This window comes from Crocodylus porosus, unplaced genomic scaffold (genome assembly GCF_001723895.1).
Source record: "Crocodylus porosus isolate Cpor-Errol unplaced genomic scaffold, CroPor_comp1, whole genome shotgun sequence".
Taxonomy (NCBI): Eukaryota; Metazoa; Chordata; order Crocodylia; family Crocodylidae; genus Crocodylus; species Crocodylus porosus.
The window spans coordinates 6,394,221-6,418,583 of record NW_017728947.1 but is presented as its reverse complement, the minus strand read 5'-3'; the positions used below and the strand labels follow the sequence as shown (position 1 = coordinate 6,418,583).

Genomic DNA, 24,363 nt, shown 5'->3' with positions numbered 1-24,363 from the left:
AACCTTGCTGACACATCAACAAAGCCAAGAAGGTCAACACCCTGCAGACTGAAAATAAGCCTAATAAGAAGAGCATAACAATGGAGGGGAAGTGTAAACGAGGGGTGGTAGGGAGAGGAGAGAGACCAGCAGAGCAGTTTGGGGCTCAGAAGCTGGGCTGACTAGAAAGAGAACAGTGGAGCTATCTTTCAGGGGTGCTTTAGGCTGTGTGGACTAGACTGGGGTCAGAAGAACTGTTTAACTCTTTCAAGCCAGGGCAGAGAACCACTGACTAGTTGACCTTCGCCCAATAAACACCTTCACTGGTGAGGAACCATATGCTAGAGTAAGGGTTATCGAGAAACAAGAAGAGTAAAAATCTGAAAGGCCAGGGTTTCAGTGTATGCTAGACACCATGCCTGAGCTGGCTTTGGGGGACAGTCTCAGAGACCAGACAAGGCTGTGGCAGTCCTGAGCAAACACCCCCTTGGTGGGGACTCTGTGACATCACTCCAATTTCAGTCTAGCATCAACAGCAATAAAGATACAGCAGTGTAGAGTGTTGACACATAAAGCAAGTACTTACCCAGAGTCCCTTGCAGGCTTGCACAACTTATGCTGAAGTCCTTATTGCAGCATCTTGTTACCTACAGTAGCTAAATTAAACCAAGTGCAGAGATGTCTCCCCATCTTGAAATTACACCTTTGAATGCAGCATAGACATATGATGATAGACACTCCCTGTGCCCAAGAGCTTATAATATAAACACTGCCATTTTCCAGGTGGGAAACTTGAGACACAAGGAAATTAAGGGCTAGCTCTTCAAAGGTATTTAGTTGCCCAATTCCTACTTAAACACCTCACTTCCACTGAAGTCAAAAGAATGTAGGATATATCAATGCCTTTGTGGCTCTAGGCCTGAATGACTTGTTCCAAGTCACATAGGAATGCTGCAGCAGAGCCAGGAACTGAACCCAGATTTCTTAAGACCCCATTTAGTGCTTTAACTACAACATCAACTTTCTTCAGGACATAATTCTAATTTTCACCTTGAAATTTGCCTTCCAACTGATCATTGCTATTTCTGCATTGCCTTCAGCCTTAGAGTGATTTTAAGGCTAATATTCAGCCTGAAGTGATCCTGAAGCATTTACTGCAGTAAAAGTGGTGTGAAAAGCATGGATAATGCTAGCTTAGCAACAGTTGGGCTTTCCTTCAGCTCACCTAATGGAGGAGTCTTCTCATGATTTTGCAGGGCTTAGTGCAAGCCTGCTATGGGGAGTGCTTCTTACAAGTTCATCTAATCTAATCACAAAACACGGGCTCTGCTGAGCATCTGGATGCAGCATGACGAGTACAGTAGGTCAGATAATTCTATTATTTTCACTTACCATTTGAAGAACACCGAAATATGCCAGCAGATACCCAGACTCTGCTGCCTCCAGTCCAAAGAAATCCATAGAGATGATGGAGAACATAATCAGGAACAAACCTGAAAGGTAGTTATTGAAAAGAAAAAAATTTTGGAGGACTACAGTTATAGTGCAATATTATCATACAAATAAAGGGCCAGACCTTGCTATCAGCCATTACTAGTATAGAGTCAATGGATTTACTTTGGACTCCCAGTGACTGGGTGTAGATAATAGGTGAATCAGGCTCAAATTCAATCAGATAGATTTTCTGGATTTTTTCAATCTTTAATGTGAGTCTATTTTTTAAATCTTTAATATCCTTATCACTTTTATCATTAAAGAAATACCTCTGTGTAACAGAGAGCCTGGGGCTCCTTGTATAAAGGCAGCCCAGCCAGAGACCTCTGCAGGTTAGCAGCTGCAGGTTGCCGGAGCACCAAATTACTGGGCAATTAGCAGACACCTGCAGGTGGTCAGCTGGCCGGAGATAGGCAGGGCCCTGGGGGCATATAAAGCTGGGGCTTGGGCTGGCAAGCCAGTCTAGTTCTGTCAGCTGCAGGGTTAGCAGCTCCTGCCCAGTAGCCCCAGCAACCCAGGCATGCTAGATAGATTGCTCTGCTGCCTTCAGAAACACAGGCTTGGGGAGTCCACACGGAGCCTGTGCTGGGAGGTACACTGGCACAAGAGGTGAAAGAAGGTTTGCCCTCTTAAAGGGGCAGAGGGCTGCTTCCATTATTGTTGTTTATGTTACAGCCCAGGGTTTACATTACTGTTTATACCAGTTGCTTGGGTTGGCATTGTAAGGGGAGCTAACCAGAGGTCCCATTAGTGTCTGAGCGGCACATGACTGCCTTAAGTCCTGTGAAGGGCAGGCTCAAGGCCCTAAGAGGTCCCATTAGTGTCTGAGCGGCACATGACTGCCTTGAGTCCTGCGAGGGGCAGGCTCAAGGCCCTAGTGAGTATTGAGCACAGAGCAGGTGTAGTGCTAGGCACAGAGTGAATAGGGTCCCAGTGCCCAAGAGGGTCCCAGTGCCCAGTGCCAGGGGCCTGGTGCCCGAGAGGGGCACAGGCACATAGGGGCCAGGATCCCGGCAGACAGGGGCCAGGGGCCCGGTGACTGGAAAGGGATGAGTTGGAGCTAGCGCCTCAAAGCCAGGTCCAATATAGTGGTTTAGCTAAAGTAAAGGGGTGGAGGCCAAAGCCCCAACACTGACAACGGTAACACCCATGAGGCATGGGGCATGGTGTAGGGAAGGATTTGGAACCACACAATTAGCCCTTAAAGCTTTGGGTGCCCTGCAGGGTACAGTTGACTTGAGAAGCCCTGTGAGGGGCCTGAGGCCCAGTGAGGCCCACTAGGGTGCTGGGGAACCCTAGTGGAGGTTCAGGCAAAATGGGGCCACACAGAGACCTGCAAGCAGCCTATTTTTATCATATTTCCATCAAGGCGTGGCAGGAAAGAGTGGAGGGCACCCAAGAGGGGCACGATTGTAGAGCTGGCAGTGGCCATCAAGGCCACTCCTGGGACCCTGACCTTGTTATATTATGGGAGTTAGATAGAGCTCCTTACTGAAAGTTGTTCTGTTGTTTTGTTGTGCAATTCAGGCTAAATGTTAGCACAGGACAAATAAAAAAACATCTGTTCAGACAAGACAGTAACTTTGGGATAATTTCATGAAAATCCTCATTCCTTTTTGCCTAACTTCAGGTTTTCACCATTGGGCATAGTGTCTGGGAAACCATCTGGTAGCATTACATTAAATACAGTGGTTTTACTGTACCCATAGCCAATGACTTCACTGGCACATGGAGTTTCTCTCTCTCTCTCATGTATCTCTGATGTTGTTAGCACACAGAGGCAATAAGTGAAGCATGGACAGACACAGCATATACTGACTCTACTTTTCAATTTTAATTTTCTGGAAAGGATATTAGAAAAATGCTCACTCACTGTCTCTTATATAAAAATAAAGTTTGTATTTCTCCCTTCCCCAAGTATGTGCACTCTCTCTTTCTCTCTCATTCATGCATAACCCCACACTGAACCAGATGACAAATATCCTCCAAAAGCTGAAAGTATAAGTTAATGAGACTCTTAAGCCATTCCATAATGCATACTATCACATAACATGAAATTGTAGTTTTATGGTTTTGTATCTAAACATCAAGACACCATGAACTGGAAGTACACTGACCTATTAACTGTAGGGTTTATAGGCTGGCACATAATTAGAAAAAAATAAACTACACCACAAGATATTTGAGGATTGGAAAACATTTTGTGGTTTGTCATGACTCACAAATCCTATTACAGTATCCTGTATCTGTGAGGAGAAAGATAATAATTTCCTCTTTATAATATTGTACTTTCACCCAAAGGGTAATTCTATTCTGCTTGTCTAGGTCTATAGCTATATTATTGCTTATTGTAGCTTTTGAGCTATCATGACACACAAATATATGGCTAATGAAAGAATTCCACTAAAGGGACGTTTTAGTCTAAGGTTATGGTGTCTGGAAGAATGCAGCATGTCTGTAGGATATAATGGACAAGATCATCCGTGAAGGCAAATCAGTGTAATTTTACTGAAGTCCACAGAGCTACACCAATTTACATTAAACAAACTTTTGGACTAGCTGACTGCATCATTCATAACTTTTCAGCCCTTGGTCTATCTTGGCCAGTCACCAGAATTCAGATGGCTATTGAAGTACCAGCAAGTGATATATCACTTCTACATTGTCTGGGGTGTACAGATAGAGAGCATACATGTTGCCTATCAGCATCAGTAGCAACTGGGGACTGTGGGGTGTTCATTTTGGCTAGGGACAAGTTACACATAAACCGGTTTAAGCGATTGGAAACAGTTCAGTGCACAGTCCCCCAGCATGCTTTCCAGCCTTGGGCTGGGCTGGGCTAGGTTGTGCTGTCTGCTCCAGCAGAGAAGGGTTGGGAAGGTAGGGAGGAGGCAGGGACTGCCCCCCCCCCCAAAGGCAAACCCCATCTGGGACCAGGGAGTGAGGATTAGACTTCCTTTTCTCTGAGTACAGAGCTGCCCTGCCCTGCCCTGCCCTGCTAAAAACTTACTACTGCCTGTGACTGTGGACTACAAATCCTAGAAGCATCTGCAAGCAGAAAGAGGAAGTCATGAGCAACTCTGCAGAATCCTGCTGCTGTGATTATGGACTGCAAATCCCAGAGACCTCAGGGGAAGCAGGAAGAGGAAGTGAACACACAGCCCATACTGACTACGTGCCAAAGAGCACGTACCCCCCAGCTGCTGGCCTGAGCCACTGCAGGTATGTGGCTGCATCTCCTAAATCAAAAGTGAACATTTGTCGAGTTGTTTCTCAGTTTAATCTCTGCAGTTTAGACTAACTTGCAAAGACTGAATTGATTCAGCCTCCAGCTTTTGGAGTGTCTATACTTATCCTTTAACAACAATGTTTAAAGGAGCTGTATGCTCACCCTCAGAGACAGATTTCCATAAGGAAAAAAAAAAGTCACAATCTGACCTTTATGTAGGAACCTCAATAGGAACTCAGCATTATTGCAAATGTGTCCCTAGTCATGGGCACTGAGACCTTAAAAATCTGACCCTGAGCTCTTCTGAAAACACCAAAAGCCAAGCCATGAGTCTTGTGTAGTACTAGGTATATGCATAGTTTGGGAGTTTCAGTACAAAGAAGGATTTTAGAATAACATTTTCAGAAAATACTGAAGTGACTCAGGGGCATAAGCCCTTATTAAAAAGTGATTTGAGCTTTTGAGGCCAAGATTTTTAAAAGAGCTAGTGTTTAAAAACACATGTCACCAAACGTCGGCTCTGTTGGGGTATATCTTGGAATAGCTGATCCACTTCTTTGGGCAAAACACACATCACCTGTTGTCCTGCTCATTGATCTTATGAGGCCTGAATTATAGAAAACTCTCTGAATGTCAAGCTCTTCCAAGATGCTCCAAACTGAAAAGACAAAAACTGAGGACCCTGATGTCAGGAAACACTTGAGAATCTGGGCTTGAAGTAAGCAAGTCTCTATAGAAAATGGAATTTAGGGACAGGAATATTGACTTGGGCCCAGGTTTTCCCGAATGTTCAGGTACCTAAGGATGCAGCTAGATGCCTACTGAGTTTTTTAAAAATGTGCAAAACTCAGACCTTTAAAGATATTCCTATTAGGGCTGTGCGAAGCTTCGGTCCCTGATTCAACTTGGTGGGGATTCAGCCTGATTCAGTGGCTGAATCTGTGAATTGAATCAGGAGACCCTTTTATCTCTCTGAATCGACTTGGAACACTCTGAATCGATTCTGAGAGATTTGGAAATTTGAACATAGACACAGCTTTAAATGTTTTTTCTGCATATCACATAGTACCAGGTGGCTCATGAATGCTGTGATCCTGGGGCAGATGAAGCATCACACAAGAGTGCAGGGGGTCCCCGGTGTGCTCTTCTGGTCCACTTCCAGGTCCGCTGGGTAATGCGCCAGAGACCCCCGGTGCCCCTCTGGCTCAGCGACTGGTGCCTCCTGGGTCTGTGGGGGGCACCCAGGGTCCCCTCTCAGCTGACTGCGAAGCCAGGCAGGGTGTGGGGTGGGGAAGCCCCTGCAGACTCCCCAGCGGACATGGAAGTGGACCAGAAGTACTTCCGGTTCACTTCCAGGTTCGCCTCCAAGCATGTGTCCCTGTTCCCCGCCCCCATTCCTGTGGGACGCTCCTTCTGCTCCAGCATCACAGAGTTCACGAGCTGTGCCTGGTACCTCGAGGTATGTAGAAAAAACATTTAAAGCTGTGTTTATGTCCGAATCGCTGATTCTCTGAATCGGCATCGAATCTTCAGTTTTAGATTCAGCTGAATCAAATCAGGGACAGTGATCTGAATCAACGAATCGAATCACTGTCCCCGATTCGGATCAAATCTGAATCCAAACTGAATATGGCCCATTTTGCACACCCCTAATTCCTATACCTAACTCCCTATCCAATGAAAAAATACCTCTGTGGATCTGTCCAGCCTTAACTGCCTGCCCTAAATCAAGCTCTATTGATTCAAATGGTGTCAGGTATCTCCATGCTTTGGAAAGTTCTAGCTGATGCTTGTCTGCATCTTTGGCCACCAGCTCTTAAATGTCTGCCCATTTGAAAATGTTAACCTTTATCCATTTTGCGTTCTGTCTTTCCCCTGCCTACAATGTTTTAATGGGGCATAGTTCCCCAATTAAGCAGAGAATGTAGTATTGGCTTACACAGTAGAATGCCCCACCCCATCAGTAACTGGTAGAGGCTTCCATTATTAACTAGGTCATTCCATCTTTTCTTCTGGGTGAAGCATTAAGAGATTCACAACCCTTCTTTTAACATACCTTAGTTGGTAAGGCTCTAATTGTTTTACTCAAACTAATTATAGAAAGGAAGAAGATAAATGAGGGACTGCAGACTTGCCCCTTATATCATCACAAGCTTGTTTACATGGTAAATACAAGTAGGCCTATAATCTAGACAATAGAATTAACTCATAATTACATGGCTGCAGGAGAGAGATGAAGATAAATAAGAAGGTTTCTTTGGAGTTTAGCCTCCAGCAGTGAAGTGCAAAGAAGTGAGCAAGAGTCAAATTGCCTCTGGCTAGGGATTATCTGGTCAGAAATTTGATGAGAGGCCTGAAGTGAGGGATTAGGAGTGACAGAAATGTAAAAGGTGTCACTCTTTTTTGTGTGTCAATGATTTGGTATGCCAATGTGGCACAAAACAGGAGATTGATGCCGTCATTCAAATGAGACCCTGACTGCTTCTGTCACTGAAAAACCTGACATTTTTATCAAGTGTTTGACTATAATCCTCTGCAAGATGCCCAAATGCCAGCTTCATTAACTACATTCTACTTTCCTAATATTTCCCTTGATTTTTTGTTGTTGCTGTAAATGTTATTCCTTATTTTTTCCTTTCACTGGCATAATGAATTGCTTCCTGTTTAGAATAGTTGGTGCACTCCACCCCACTGAATGTTGCACTTCAGTAGTGCTGCATAATGCTTAGAGATAAAGTGCATTTTAGGGTTCCTTTGGAGGAAAGCTGCTGCAAGGACTGATATATGATATTGTACTGCAGATTGTACTGGGCTGTAGTTTCAGGTTTATTAAAATGTGATGCTATAAACCAACATTTGGATTCAGGAATCCCTTTAAGAGTGCCACACTGTTCTGTAAAACACACTGCAGTTTTATAAATGGCTCAGTACCTGCGACTAATGTCAAACTGCATTCAGTTGAGGGATTGGGTTTTCCTTTGACCTTACTTGCTTGCTGTTCTTTCTTCTGGTAGATTTTTCTTTGGATAGAGGTGTTAGGTTGCACAAAGCTCAGTTTTTTTCAGTCAAATCAAAGTGCAAGCAAAAAGAGATATCCAGCAACCCTTTCCTCCTTTTAAGGTTCCTCTAGAAAATTAGTCAGCTCTGTAGGCTAACTTACATGGATTGACTCCCCCACTTCCAGAGGTACTGTGTTTGAACCTTCCTGAGTGTCTCTGTGTGAGATAGGAGATTCCTTTTTTAAAGGGCCTCCACATTTTTGCAGGTGTACAACAGTTTGCATATCTATCACAGTTTCTATGGCCAGAGTCTGGAACTCGCTCAATGCTTTAGGGCAAGCAAAAGCAAATTCCTCAACCTGCACGGACTTTTATGCACACTTTTAGCAAAAAAGAATCTTGAGGATTCTCCAAGTGAGACAGGCTGAGAATCCTCCCTCTTCCTTATGTCATTATTTACAGCTTTCAGGTGCTGCCTTAATGCAGACTTATGCAGTCTCTACGCAGACTTTCAGAACGCCTTAAAGTAAAGAGAATTCAAAAGGTGCTGAATTGTGATCAAAGAACTTTTAGACTGGCAAAGCGGAGGCATGGACCAGGCAAACACTACCACCAGCTCAAGGGAAGCACCATGGCAAACAGATTCTTTGTTCATATATAGGATGCTGGCAGCTTCCTAACACAACACATGGGAGGCAAGAGGAATATTTTTTTGAGCAATGTAATATTGACTAATAAGCAATACCATCAAGGGAAAGGGAAATCATGGAAGCTGTCAACTCATCAGTATGTATATATCAATTAACAAACATTGTTGGAATAGTAGCTGCTGCATATCTAGTTTGCTCCTTCCTTATTGTTTAAAATACATTATTACTTTGTTCTTAGAGGCCTCCTGTTGAAATCAGGACATGCTGTCCTAGGTACAGTGCAAACAATTTGGTCTAGTTTCTGCCCTGAAGAGCTTATAGACTAAATAAACAAAACAGGGGGAGGAAGAAATTAAATTATCTTTGTCTCCCAGTTCTACCAAGGAGGAACTAAGGTAGCAAGATTAAGCGATTTGTCTAAGGACACATAGGAAGTATGTGGGAGAAAATCTGCTGTTATAAATTAAATCTAGAATTACTGTCTTGAAGTATGTAACCACTGAATTAGATATAGCTTGGGCAGAACAAATAGCAGTCCCCCTCCTTTCTAAGACTCTAAAGACCAAATGTAAAGGGCCTTTAAGCAAACAAAAAACAAATATATCGGGATTTATGCTTTATGCCATGTAATTTCAAATATTTTAATGATCATAGATTAAGTGGGGAAGTACCTGTAGGAAGTCCAGAAAGGACTTTGATTATGAAAACTTCCATTACTCCTGGAAGCTTCAGCAGGCGTAGGATTTCTCTGAAGCTAAACACACTACCAGACTGTGATGCATCTAGGGAAATAACACAGAATCACCTCCTATTAACACAGTCTAAAAGCAAGAAACATGAAAACAATACATTGCCTGATCATGTTCACAGCCAAATCTGCACAGGGAAAAATTCCTCCTGTCTTTTCTGCATCTCAGCCAGAGCCATACCCAGGCATTTTGACACCCAGTGAGGTCACATGCATCCACCCCCAGATGTGTTACTACTTAATTACCTCTATTTGAGTTGGCCAATATGAGGGTGCCTGATACCAGTATGCTACTGGCACTTCCCTTGCTACACTACTGGTCTCAGATTCTACTGCCCCACTGGCACTGGTTCTACACTTGGGGAACCACACTGGTCCCAGTGGGTTTTTGGTGTCCCAAGCGAATGCAGAATGTGGAATAGGACTAGAAGGAACCTCAGTAAGTCATCTTGTCCAGCCTCCTTTTCAAGCCAGGGTGATCGTACTTTGAGCAGGGAGTTGGACTCGATGACCTCTTGAAAGCCCTTCCAGTCCTATTTTTCTATGATTCTATGAATGTGCAGTAGATGCTTACAGTGCAGGTGAGAGACCTGACTGGAAAGGACGATGTTACATCATGCATTTCAAAAACCCTACAATCCATTCCCATTTTATATCCTACCAACCCCAGGTATTTGGTCACATGAGAGGACATTCTCATGACATTTCTATTTTCTCACCCTTTCTCAGTCTCACAATCTTCCTTTTCATTTTTAGCTCCACACACTATTATTTTTTAAATACTCTCAAGAAGGCTTCTGCAATGTGGCATAACTAACTACTTTCCATATGCCATTGTCTGTAGAGTAAACTCTTGAAAGGCTGGATGAATATCTGTGGAGCATTAGACTCATCTACAAACAAATGTGGTTTGTGAGTGGATTATAAATGATCAGCCTTTAGCCGCTGGAAGGCCTAGTTCAAGTGCTTAATGGGTTGATCCTAACTGAGAAGCAGCTAGGTGGTCTTATCTTTACTATCATTGTAAACCTTATTCTCTGCTGCAGACTTGTACCATGAACCCTGTCTCCTCAGGTAACAATGAAGAACCAGGATTGAGGTGTTCTGGGACAGCAGATGAAGGTGAAGTTTGCTTCTGTCTACCCCTAGGCACAACTAGAATCTTTCAATTCTGTCTTTAAATTAATGTAAACTGCCCTTCTTCATTCCTACAGCTATTGTTCACAAATAGTTAACACTCACTTTGCTGCATGGCACATCCTTCTGACTTTGGTTTCGTGTGAGCAGGAATGCAGGTCATTACTATCACTGTGTTTATGAGACTTCCCACTAGTGCAATGTATGAAGGAAAGTAAATGCTGTGAACAGAAAGAGCGTTAACAATATAAATGCAATGGATCTAATTTAATGAAGTAAAAGTACTTTTGCCCTGATCCTGCAGCAACTTAAGTACATGAGAAGTATTCCCACTAAAATCACAATGAGAAAGATTATGCAGGTATTTAAGTGTTTGCAAGATCAGGATTTTATATGATGGTCCATGGTCTGACAATGCTTTTTTACCTGTAAGTGCCACCTTATAAATATAACAAATTGTTCAGTAGGATTCATCCAGTCCTGCAATGGGACAGATTTAACACCCTTTTTATTCACTCTGGCACCTTATTATGAAGAGAGTTCTATTGATTTCAATGGGAGCCCACAATTCATCATAAGTAGTGAATAGTTCAAAAGCACGCCACCTCCATTTTCTCAGTGCTGATGTGCATTTTGCCGTTTATACAAATGCATGCACTGCAGCACCGAGTGCTTTTAAAAGCGGGTGGTGCTTCAGTGCAAATGTGTACAAATGTCCTGTATGTACACGTATTAGAAAATAGCACATTAGAAAAAAGGTTTTAAAAGTCAAGTTGTGCGTTTGATTTTAAGGTTTTTTATTATTTTTCATACTTGGATGCATCAGTTTTGTTTATGGATGATAATGCAGCTCCCTTAATAATTTGCTAGGGAGTTAGGATATAAATTAATATTAACGGGCAAGGATGTCAAAGAAGCTTTCCTGCCTAACCAAGAAAACACGCTAATGCCAGCACAGTGCACTGTAAAAGCCTGGACAGAGACTCTTGATAATTTAGACTAGGGCTTTTTTTTTTCTTTTCTTTTTAAGATGATGCAACACCTCCTAACAGGCATTGTCCAACAGGCTACATCCTGTTTCCAACTATGATCTCAGAACCTGCCTCCCCTCTCATTCACAATCACATAGCATCTCTGTGGCTCCCTCTGCAATTACTTTCAAAGAACAGCAATCACAGGAGTAAATCAAATGTATGTTTAGCCATAATTTGTTGCAGTTTAACTGTGGAAGACAAACATGAGTTCAGTACCATATAGCATATTGACTCCCCATGGACCATCAGCATTCACTTGGAGAAGCTGTGGAGATGAAAGAAGTATCTTTGCAGATGAAACACGGTCTGTTCAGAACTTCTATGACAATCGGAACCAAATGTAAACAGGCTTATGTTTTTCCAGGATTTTTCCCTGCATTTTTTGATCTTCCAGGGAGCTTTGCATTTAGAGGTGGTGGGTTCTGTATTTCAACCATGCCTTTGACATGGAAAGGAAATTGTCACAGAGCTGTGCCTTGCTGTGTACTGGGGAAAGGTAATATTGACACCTTCCCCAGCCACCTGGCAAAGCTTTTATCCCAGGGAAAGAATCCAATGTCTGTCAGCACTGCAAAACAGCTTTCTATGATGACTGGTATTTCATTGTGCCTGATCATCTTGTGATGATTGTTTTGTGGTTTATTTAGGTGAGGGCTGGAAGATTGCTAATACCAGCAAAACAAATAGTAACATTCCAGGCTCCTGTTACTTAAGAACACATATAGGCAGCTATTTACACTGCCAGGTAACAGGATAAAGTATCATAGCGTATGAAAATAACCCAGTAAAGTATGGTACACGCAATCCATGGGACTAAACTGACAAAGAGTCTTTCAAACATACACACACTGTGGTCATGGAATCAAATCCTTGCTGCTATAACTGGACAAAATTCCATTGAGCTCTACCCATTTTGCACCAACAGAAAATCTGAACCCAGTATTAAGCAATAACGGTTTCAGGTATACAACTAGGGTGTAATTATTATCACCTGGAGACCATTGTTTTGTAAGCTTGATACATTTTTCTGTACATTTTCTGACCATACCCTTTTACCTCTTCCTGAGGCAATAAAAATGCTGTAGGAAAGAACAGTATACTGGTAGAAGGGAGACAAGATGTTCTAATAGTAATATCTTCTTGGGGAATGGTGTCTGAAAGGCTACCAAAGTAGGGAAGCCATTTGACTCTACTGCAGTTACATATTATTATGAAAAAACAAAACAACAGAGAAATTGTGAGATCTCTCTTCCTACTCATCTGATGTGTTCTGGGCTTGCTGGTGTCAGGCCTGCAGAACACAGATCACCTTCCTGTTTTCTTGGCTTAAAGAGAAGGTAGCACACCTCCCACCACTGAAAGACCATTAAATGGTCCTTTAAAGGACCATTAGAGGATGCAAGTAATGTAAGCTAAGCATACATTACTTGCATTTCCTCTGCCTGTACCTAAGCCAGGACCTTTGGGATTTGGATGAAGAGATCTATTAGGTAAGCTCAAAGGGAGAGTCATCCTTGCTGAACCAGCAAGAGCTGCACTGAGGTTGTCTGAACTGGACGCTAGTCTTCCCATAAGAAAGAAACTTGAGCAAAGAGTCTGGAATGCACACAGTCTACAATGTTAGCAAAACCATGCTTAAATCACATGACTGGTTCCTTCTTTGAGACAATTAGGTGCTCTTGGACTTGATAGCATCCTGTTCCTCTTCCTGGATTGTTGTATTTGTACGAAAAGAATGACAGCTAGAAGTTCCTTGTGATAACAGATCCTATCATCCCCTCCTCCCCACCCATTTCTTCTCCATCTGATTGAATTCTGTGCTTACAAACCAGATCAGTCAAGCATGATATGGTGTCTGCGATGTCTGATGTGAATTTTGGATGGGAATCCTACAGCATGAATGCAGGATGATGGCTTTGGATTGTTTGTAAACTATATACATCAGCCTCTGTTTCACAAGCATGTCAACATGTGGTAAGAAATGGAGATGATGCACCAGGCTTACGCCAGACAGCCATGCAGTGCCTAGCCGGGGGAATGCGCCTTTGCTAGACCCACATAATATGCTGTTTATATTTTGTGTAAACTGCTAAAGCTAAGTCAGTTTGCTGTAAACATTTATATTACAACATCAGCTTTATAGCCTGTGGCAATGATGGGCCACTGGATGGAAGAAACATTTTTCCATCTGGAATCCCTGTCCTTGTATTAACTGGAAGGCAGAACTTACAATGCATGGTTAGGGAGCAATGTCATGGTAAAGAGATTAAATCCAAAGAAAATATTATTATTCAAGGCTGGCTAAAACAGGGTTGAATTTCTTCTCATCCAATACACCAAGCAGCATCTGTAAACACTTTAAGATGACAGTAAATCCTAAAGTACACCAAGCTTCCTGGATGATGCAATAAAGGGGATGTATTGTACGCTATACCTCAAGGAATTGTATGGATTGCAGACTATGGTTTGGTCTTTGCCCTTTTGAATAACCCCAAACATAAAAATATGCGGAGGAAGGAAAATGTGCATATGGATCACTTAAGTGCACAGGAAACAGGGTGTTTGTGATACAAGGTGATTTAAGTTCAGTAATTCCAGTAAAGCTGCAAAGCTTTAGGGCAGAGAATGAGTTAGGTTAAGCACTGCAAATGCTATCAGTTGGTACAAACAGTTTGGGTGAGACGACCAGAAGTCTAGAGTTCTCTTTGGCCTGAATGAGATCTGTATATTGTATTCCAGTTGGAATTCATTCTCATTAGAACAACAGCATTGACAGGATGACGATTTAGTTTCTAGAGAAATGCCTTGAAGGATAACAGAGTAACACCGCAGGCCTGATTCTGTTTTTGCTTGCCCTTGTTTGCACTGGTGACTTCAACTGAGGCACTCCTGAATGACAGTTATATAAATGAGAGGAGTGTCAAGCCCCTAATCTCAAGTAAACACATTATCTCATCATATATTCCAAGCCATCTAGCATTTTGCATGTATGTGGTTTAAGCATCTTGGATGTGAATGGACAGGCAGAATTGCACCCTTCCAAAAGTTCACATGACAATCTCATCTTGCTGATCAGACCAAATACCAGGATGGAATTCCACAGCCTTTACAGCAAAAAGCCTTGAAGAATAACAGGATTCTTGTCATATAAACCACATATGGATTATACCATTACAGATCATAAGAGAAATATAAAATGATGTAACCCTTAGGAAAATAACAAGTTGTTCAAAAAGAAAGGGAAGTTTTGGCAATTAATGGGGAGAGATGTGAGGGTGAAATAAGAGTTGTGCATAGCTAGACTCAGCTGGATTTGTGTATGGCACAGAGAAAAGGCAAGGCACATTTACAAGGGGGTTTGCTCTTTACTTCGAGGTAAAGCTCGTTTATACTTTGCACCCATATGCTGAGAAGCTTCATGTCAGAGACTGAGTTAGACTCTTGTTCAAGTTAAGCACTGCACATGCTATCAATTGATACAAACAGTTTGGTTGCCAGAAAATGCCATCTTTTATTCCTTATATAGCCCCTAACAGCCTAAAAAAGAAACAAATGAACCAAAAACTGACACTGGTTTCTTTTGGATATGCAGATAAAGGAGATATAAAGGCAACAAGGTTTTGTCTCCTGCCTAACAACTGAACTAACAACTCCAGCCAAAATTACAAAAATCCTGTCCAGCAGCACTGGAAGATAAGAAGTGCAGGGACTGACAAGCAAGATAGATGAGAGCTATCACAGGAAGTAAAAGAAACCTCAGTGTGAGGAGTTCTCCAGCCTAGAAATCTAGACAGGACTGTGAGTAATGGACTTTGAGATCTAGCCCCTGCTGTGTGACCTCAGACAAGTCACTTTATCACTCTGTGCCTCAGTTTCCTCCATGAAATACTGATAATGCTTACTGCAGTGCATGTAGCTAGGATTCAGAATGCAGCCTTGCAAGCATGTGGTTGAATGAATGTCCTCAACCCAGCAACAATATTGCCAACTTTAAGCATTCAGAAATCATGACTTTCAAAACCTAATGGCTTACTGTCACAAAAGAAAAGGAAAGAATCAACCTGCCCCCTTCACAGAGGAAGGGGAAAGCTCTTCCTTGGGATGCCCCCAAGAAGCAGCTTTATCTGGTCTCCCTCTCCTGAGAGGACCCCCTGCAGCCAGTCCTAGTGTGCCTTCACAAGGGGCAAGCCTCTGGCTTTGAGACTCCGATTCTTCTCAGTCCCGGGCTTCCCTGGTGATCTGTAGCAGACCCACCTCTCAGAGCTCCTTCTTTTTGGTCAGCTCCTGGGAAGGAGGGTGAGCATTTTCTTCCTTAAATTAAGAGGGTTATCAGAGTGACAGTGTCCCAGCTGGCACAGCAGACACTGAGTCTTTATTGGGCCATTCCAGTTCTTTTTGTCCGCAGTGGGACTTTACTCTGACTGCCCTGGAACCGTTCCTTCTCTCTGTCTGCCCTGGGACCTTCCCTCTTGACCCAGCCCGGGACCTTTTCCTCTCTTCAGCTCTCTCAGAGCTTCACTCATTCTCCTCAGGCTCAGTCAGACACACTTGCAAGAACACATTAAGTCATGGAGAACCAACAGACAGCAGTCTCTGAGCCCTGCTGCCAGGCCCAGAGTGCCATCTGCCCCAGGAGTGAAAAAGGTATATAGATGACTGATTTAGGGAACAATTTACAAGCATTATTTACAGTAAAGGCTGCCCACACTGAGACTCCCAAAGTGCTCCCCACTGGAACTGCAGGCTAGAATCCAGCTCATCAAGCCTCCTTTGTCACACTGCAACTGTGACTATTGCACAAATGAATACAATTTTGCCTTCTGGTCTTTGAGCCATTCTGGAGCTTTTCTTGCAATGACAGTGAAAAGCTTCCATGACAATGAAAAACAAAACCGTGACAATAAGTGACATTCTACAAGTGATATATCGGTGGTGTTTAAGAAATGAGGGGGGATGGAGGAGGCCTTTATTAATGGAAGGCCAAACAGGTGCATGATAACTTAGAAACTTACTTTAATAAAGAAATGGGATTCTTCTATAAATAGCTGACTCCATCACCAATGCCAAAATTCAGTGGTTTGGAATCAAGTGGATTCAACAGTATAATTCCAAAACCTGGTAAAGACCTCAGGCTGGTGGCCAGCTACCGACCAACTGCGCTACTGTCTGTGTGCTACAAGGTCCCTGAGTGCCTCATTTTGCATGGATTTTTGCCCCAGAAGTAGAGACCATCCTTAGCATGGAAGAACCCAGATTCCACAAGGGCCACAGTGCTTGCCATCAACTACTGGCACTTACAGCCTACATTGAAAATAGTTTTCAGTAGAACCTGAAGACAGGCGTAGTGCTGCTGCACCTTACAGCTGCCTACAGTACAGCATGGTGCACTGACCTGCTTCTAAAGCAGTCAAGAGTAGTTCCAAGCTGGGTCATTATAGTCATTGAAACACTCCTCCATAACAGACGATTTAGAGTCCACCTTGGTCAGGGGATAAGCACATGGATGAGACAGGGCTCAGTGTTGGCCCCAACTTTGTTCAACTCATACACAAACAATCTACCAACAACCACATCTCACAAGTTCCTCTATAGTGATGAAATCTACTGCGCCACTCAAGCTCCATCTTTCCGCACTCTGGACCAGACCCTGAACAAAGATGTGACAAAGCTGGCAGAGTATTGCACTACGTGGCAGCTCATGCCAAGTCCTGCAAAAACTGGTGTATTCCATCTCCACAATGCCAGTTCCCAAAAAGAACTTAACATCTATATGGGTGGTCAGTGACTAAAGCATGATCCCTGTCCAACATACCTGGGAGTGTCTTTAGACAGAGCCCTGACTTTCTAGGAACACCTAAAGAAAACAGCAGCAAAGGTCAAATCCCAAAACAACTTGCTAGCCAAGCTTTCTGGATCAATGTAGGGAGCCACAGCCACAACACACTGGGCCTCAGCTCTTGCCCTGTTATACTCAGCAGCAGAGTATTGTGCATCTGTTTGTCAAAGGTCATCACACACACATCTTGTTGATACTCAGCTGAACACAACCATGCGTCTCATAACTGGAACCCTCCACTCCACACCCCTCCCCTGGCTTCTTGTCCTTGCAAATATCACTCCCTCACATATCCATTGACTGATGATGACCTGGAAGTTGGTTAAAACCATCTGCGCTGCACCTTACCTATCACTCTACAAAGACCTGCTCAATCCACCCGAGGGCTGCCTTTCTTTGTGATGCCCCTTATCGAGCAACCTCCCTGACCAGCATCTGTCTGCAGATGCCCTCTGGATCAAGAAATGGGAACCCCAGGAAATCACAAAAAAGTTTCTTGTGACAAATCCCATTTGCCAACCTGCTAGCTTTGAACTATCATGATGAGAGCGGGTCCTGCTAAACAGGTTCAGGACAGGCCAAGGCCCCTGTGCAGCCAACCTTCACCACTACAGCCTCAGTGGTAACCCAGTGTACACTTGCAGAGAGATACAAACCATGCTGCACATCACTGAGGAGTGTCCCCTCTACAAACTAAGAGGTGGATTAATAACTTTTAACTCATCTAACAAGGAAGCTACTGCTTGGCTTTGCAGATTTGCATTTGCTAAATAGATAAACAGTATAATGGGAATTTTACAGATGTAATATGAAGGAACTGTATGGACACACTGAAGGGATGGGGCAAAAACCAGTGTCTTCTAATTATACGCAACAACCGAGGCGAGCCAGGGCTGGACAACTTCCTGCCCAACCTGCACTGCAGCCAGAGGGCAGAAAGAATTGGCATCAGCATGGATGTAGCATCTAGTGGCCCAGTCTCTGATTGGGTCCCCACTGACCAGAAGCTGCACCCATGCTGCAGCCAGGAAGCAGGGTGCAATTGGGCTGGGAGAAGCAGGGGTAGTGCCTGGCCCCGTAGGGTGCAGGTGTAGGTAGAACCTCTCACTTCTGATGTGTTACTGAAGTCATGCGGCCATGCCAGACTAGGGCTGCATTGGTCCAGTTTGCAGCTTATAAATGTTGCTGACCCCTGAGCCACAGGATTTTTAAGTGGCATTTAAACCATAACACTGAGATTGTACCAAGACACATACAGTATGAAGAATACAACCAGCAATGCATGAAGTAAGGGGCTACTGACAGGCTGGCTGCCACACAACCATGTTTACAGGGATTCTAGCCGCGAGTGTTTTAACTGCTTCTGTGCAACTTAACACACGAGGTCCAAACCCCTGGAAATGCCATCATTCCAGTGGCTGTTGGTATGTAAGAGGCCTGCCACTTTCTACAGGAGCATCAGGAAAATTCAGCTTTTAATATATGAGGTTTTCAGTGTAACCAAAGCAGCAAGTGGCTACAACAATTAGAAAATTAAAACACTAAAAGGTATGTATGAAAGGATCCCAATAAAATTTCAGCCCCAAGCTACCCCCTGTAAAACCTGAGGTGGTTTAGTTAGTTACTTACCTAGGAAGGGGTCTAACAAAAGTGTATTCTGCTAATAGCTGATGGTACGGTAGTATAAGCTCAGCTGCTTCCAGCTTCAGGCTCCAATAGCTGCCCTGCGTTTCATGCTCTGCATGACAAGAGCTGAAGAAAATCCATAGGTAATTATAAAATTAAATTTTGCAGCTGGTGTTCATTTAGTTTTAGAAGGCTGCCCTGCCCAGTGGTCCTCTCAGGACTCAAGGGTCTGGGTGTGTCTCCTCAGTGAATGGCGTTGTGTTTACTTTCTTCCCCTTTTTCTTAAAAAAAGTCAAAGTTGAGAGTGGAGAAAGTGCAAATTGTTTTTTAGTGACTCACTCCTACTTCAAAACAATGCTGCATAAAGCTCGCATTCATGGCAGGCTCAGATTCCTTGAAGAGCTCTAAGAAGACTCATAAATATTCCTTTGATTGTGTTCCAGAACGCTATCTTCTCAAACACTTCAGCCTTCTGAGAGAGGACAGCTGTAGGTGAAAGAGGTTCGCTGAACACAAAATGGGTCCAGCTAGAAGCCAAGAAGAAAAGAAGTACTGGTGAAACCTCAACGATGAGTGACATTCTACACGTGTTATACCAGCATTGCTAAAGAAATTGGGGGCTGGATGAGGCCTTTATTAATGGAAGGCCAAGCACATGTATGACAACTCTAAGATGTATTAAAGCAACACTAGGTGGCACATATGGAGGATGAAAAATTAAGGTTTCGTTCAAGAGCTATTTTAGCTGCACTGACTGTACTTGAGATACATCTCAACTTTGACCCAAAGAACCTGCTCAGAAGTGTAAAGATTCCCCGTAGGGATGACTGAACCGTCACAAAATTTTACGCAAAGCCTGGACCCAAAGCCCAAACATTTTTATTTCTAAAAGATCAAGACTAATTCAGTTAACCTGTTTATACAAAGTTCATGCATTTCTGAACCTCGCTCATAAATACATAGCTCCCCAGGGTGCACCCAAGATAAGGAAAAAACTGGTCTGGCTTGCAGGAATTTTCTTGCTTTTGTGTCAGTACAGGTCTGTCAGTAGCATTCACACCACCCTCTATTCACGTCTCTGTAAGAGCCAAATCTCCTCATTGTGTAAGAAACAAACTGCCCCTTAGGCAGGATTATGCAGTAGAAATCTTGCAGCATTGACTCAGCTGTCCCCGCAGAGAGAATTTCAAGCAAAGGCACGAACAGAAGTGGCATGAGTTCTCCTTTTGGGCCGCCTGACCTAAGGAAATGCTTCTATTAGAATCACATGCAAGCACCATGCTAAATGAAGCAGGAACAAATCCCACACTGAAGCCAACCAAGTGCGGGAGGAGGGGAGGCTGCCAAGGAAGGAGATGCCTGTTTCCAGTTCACATCATGAAGCTGTCAGTGGACCCTTCAGGAGGGCAGGGCATTAAGATTCCCCCACCTCACTGAAGCCTGATTGCCAATGAGCAGGGTTCATTTGTCTGATTTTTTTGCCACTGCCCCTCCATAGTCATTCCCCCATTTAATCTCTTAGCCTTACGAGCGCCATTTACATGTCAACCCAGAGTTTCCCTGTGTAGTTTTGTTCATTGTTCAGAAGCAGCAGGTAGTGCTAGAGTTTGTTCATTTCTTCCCTAATGAAACTGGGAATCATTTCTGAGAGGTCAGTTGGGCACATTTATTCTTCTATTGAAGAAACAAAAAGCCAGAAGGGGGCTCTCAGCATGGGGCAGTTGAGGCTTTCAGTCTTCACTGACCTGAATAAAAGACTCGTCATCATTCATGAAGTAAGCTACATCACTTCCAGGGCTGACCTTAGAAGCTGGGGAAATGTAACAATCATTCACATACTAAGAGTTATATCAACATAGTGGCTTAAGAGGGCGCTTTGACCAGTGGGTGTCAAGTGTCATCTCACAGCCTACGTTTGTTCCCACTACAAAACTTGTACACATTTTTTTTTTTACCATTTACCATTCAAAATTTATTTTACGCTAGTACCCAAAGACTCAGAGCAGGATCAAGCTCCCACTGTGGAAACTGGAAGCAGACATGACCTGAACCCCAAGAGTCTTTCAGTCTCCGACTGATATTTTCTTCTGGAGAAACCTAAAACTGAAATGTGAAAGAAGAGATACAACTTGAATGGCAGCAACTACTGAAAGTCGGAGAATGGAAGTGGGTTGGCAAAAGCAGGGGTGTGTCAGAAATGACCATAACAGGGTTAGGAACAAGGTGCATGAGTGTCACGTGGCTAGAGGAATCCTTTGTCGTCCCTCAAAAGCAATTTTATGTTTTCTTTTTGCCTCCTGCACAGTGCAAAGGAGAACTTAGCATTGCCTAACTGTTGCCCGTTACATGAGTGACCAAACAGTGCATTATATATCAGTACATTATGTTAAATTAATAATCTAGCACTTCCAGAGGGCTTTTATCACAGGATCGCTCTCTGTAAGTAGCACAGAGTGAAGTGATATGAATATCTGAGTATCCGCAGAGTTTCTGAGGGGTGAGGTTGCATGTTTTCTGCAAGTGTTTTGTTAGCAAGGAAACAAAACAGTAAAATAATGCTGTGCTAACTGGCACCTGCTGTCATACCACCCTGAGTGTAACAGCATCCCCTGCCTCTTTGTGGAATCAATGAATTACTTGTGGCAGAATGCTCTTTCTCAAGGCAGCTGGTAGCAGCATCTTTGCCAACTCACTTTACTGCTTGATCTGATGCATCACTCTTACAAGGAACTCTGCTAATCACAGGAAGAGGCATATCCATTACACTCGAATAAAAAGTGGATGGATTTGCACATTACTGTAACCCAGTACTATTCATCCTGAGAGTCAATCATTTTAGTGCCCAGTGCCCTGGGTAAAATACTCTATTTCAGAATAGAAAATGTTACTTATTCAAGCTTGCACTTCCCTGTGTTGTTATTGCTGTTGCTTCATGTTGTGTGTCTTTGAAAATGCCATTGGAATCTTTGCCTACCAAATACCTCAACATTTACAACAAATAGAAGAGCAGGCTTTGCTCCCTTAAATCTGTGGTTTTCAATCTGTGGTCCACAGACCCTTGGGGGTCCACAGACTATGCCTAAGAGGTCCTTGAAAGATGACTATGATCAGTCAAAAGTACAAATACCTACACTTACAAGTCAAAGGGATCCGCATCTCCAATTTTTTATAGGGTCCACAAATGTAAAAAGGTTAAAAACCTCTGCCTTGAATTTGACCTGCCTGGTTGGCCAACTGGAGAACTAGATCCCTGACTGGGCCCCTCTTATTCGTTGCTTGCTTCACCTTCCATATCTGGAATGCAGAAAGTACTGGCAAGGATCAAGGCAGGTGGGTTTGTCTTAGTTAAGGCTCAGACAGAACAGGGACCCTTCTGGCTCTGACACCCAGATCTTCAACAGTTTCACTTTGAGCATGTTACTTAGGCCCAGAGCCACAAGAGAACTTGAGTATCTTATTACCACAGCAGAGTCTACAGCTCTGAATTAGGTACGTACATTCCCTAAACAAATCATTATGGAGGCTTGAGCAGCTCACAATGGGATGCACAAAAGCCAGCATGTGGAAAGGAAGCTGTCTAACTTAATGTAGCCAAGAGGAAATGCTGAAGATGGGGGTGTGTCTTAAATTCCATCCCTCTCCAAGGCTTAAGTTCCTGAACCTCACAGCAGGACCCCAAAATACACGAACTAGGGGGCATAAAATGATACTGTCAGGTATTAAGTTTAAAAATAACAAAAGGAAGTTATTTTTCACAGAGTGTGTAATTAATTTTTGGAACTCATTACCACAAGCTGTTGTAGATGCCAGCTGGAAGGGGAATTGAACCAGTTCTTGGAGGAAAGGTCCATCAGCAGGTATTGAACGTGGAGAAGAGCAACCTCTGAATCAGAACTTCCTAAATCTCTAATTTTTAGAAGGTGCAACATAAGAGGAAGATTCTGGATATGCCCTGTTAACCCTCTCTCTCTCCCACTTATGACACAAACTATTAAGCTGGATATGTCCTTATGTTCCTAATACTGGGAGGGTCCCCACAGCCCTGAATCCTCTCCTGAAGGTAGGGTTCTAAGCAATTTATTCTAAAAACCAAGCAGAAATCAGTCTACACTTTAAAAACACAAGTGCAGGAAATGTGATGGGGTTGTGTTACCAGTATTTTATGTAACGTTCGGGGTATATCTAAACTCTGGTCAAGGCCAGGAAACTGTGAAGTAATAAGTCCAACCTACTTGCTCCTATCTTGGGCATGGCAGGGGCCAATAATTAGGCAGTGCAGATGACTCAGAACAGCCAGGTACCTCCAAAATGTAGAAGACTGAGCATGGTGCTTGGGCATGCACTCTGGGCTGCTCTGACCCAAGAAGGCTGCCTAATTAGGGGCCTGGTCATGCACACTGCAGGAGCAAGTGAGTGGGACGTTTCTTGGCAGCACTTCTGAGATCAACTTGGAGGCAGCCTAGACAGGCTGCAGTACTCACTGGGGACATGCAAAACCCTCTTCTGAGAAGATGCACACATATACATTTCACAGGAGAGCACCCTAATTTTACCTGGCCAGAGGCCATCTGGGGTGTAAGCAGCTCTCCCCCCACCCTCCATTACCATTTCTCCTGTTAAAGCTGCTCCACTTTGCACTGAATACCTGTGTCACTGGTTTTCAAACTTCCTATAGTCATGGAATCCTTTCATATCACTTCTCCTGCTGCAGATGCCCTACCTCTATCCCGTGAGCTGATGCAGAGCTAGGTGACACAACCCAGCAATGGTGGCACACTGCCTTCCTGGCCATTCTTCCATTACCCCCTAATGATCTACTGCAAAACCCCATGGTTCTGTGAAACACAGTTTGAAAACCACTGACCTAAGTAGTCGCTGAGCCAGAGAGAACATTACAAAGGAGTATCAAGCCTCCTGGTTCAGGTACTGCAGAGGAAAGAGAGAGGGGGAGTCCTAGGCTCCAAGACCTGTTTACGTATTTGTCTAGTGCCTGTTTAATATAAAATGCAGGCACAGTTCCCCATCAGTAAAACAAGGATAACAATACTTCCTTACTCCTAACCATCTTACCTGTTTAGACTGTAAACTTTTTTGGGGCAAGGAAGGACTTGTACTTGGTGCCTAGCCCAATGGGTCTGCTGCTGTTGTATCTAGAAACTATAACAGCAGCAGCACCTTTGATATCAGTGCAAGACCTGGTGCATTTCATGGTAAAATAACTTGGGCTGGGAACTCTCATTTCAGCTGGTTACTTTTAATCTCAAATTCCTAGCATTATTAAAATTCAGGCTTATGGTACACCATTCCCTGCAGACACTTTATTTTTGCTAGTAAAATAGTAGATGTATCAGACAATCGAATACCGCTGTTGTTTGACTTTGGTAACTGTTTTAAAAATCCCTTATCTCACCTTATTTGGGGAGTGTACTCTGTCACTGGTTTTGCATAGAAATACAAAGAATGCTTTATTTAGCCATGAAGAAATGCAAAACTCTAGAACTCTTGGTTCAGAGATGATACCTTTTATTAGACCAACTAAGTCTGATGGCCACCTATAAGTTTATCAGGGGTGACCACCAGGATCTGGGGGAACGTTTGTTCACCAGAGCGCCCCAAGGGATGACGAGGTTG

At 43.4% G+C, this 24,363-nt stretch overlaps 1 protein-coding gene across 3 annotated transcripts in view; it reads right to left on the bottom strand.

Annotated features, from left to right (window-relative positions):
* Positions 1-24,363, bottom strand: part of SLC22A18 (solute carrier family 22 member 18) — a 100,224-nt gene that overhangs the window by 28,207 nt on the left and 47,654 nt on the right. For 2 of the 3 annotated variants that reach the window (XM_019552192.1, XM_019552191.1), the window contains exons 6-8: positions 10,342-10,457; positions 9,023-9,133; positions 1,372-1,472 (exon numbers count right to left, since the gene is read on the bottom strand). In XM_019552192.1, coding sequence (XP_019407737.1) covers positions 1,372-1,472; positions 9,023-9,133; positions 10,342-10,457 — 328 coding nt within the window. The remainder of the gene's footprint in view (positions 1-1,371; positions 1,473-9,022; positions 9,134-10,341; positions 10,458-24,363) is intronic. The other variant, XM_019552193.1, reaches the window with a different exon arrangement.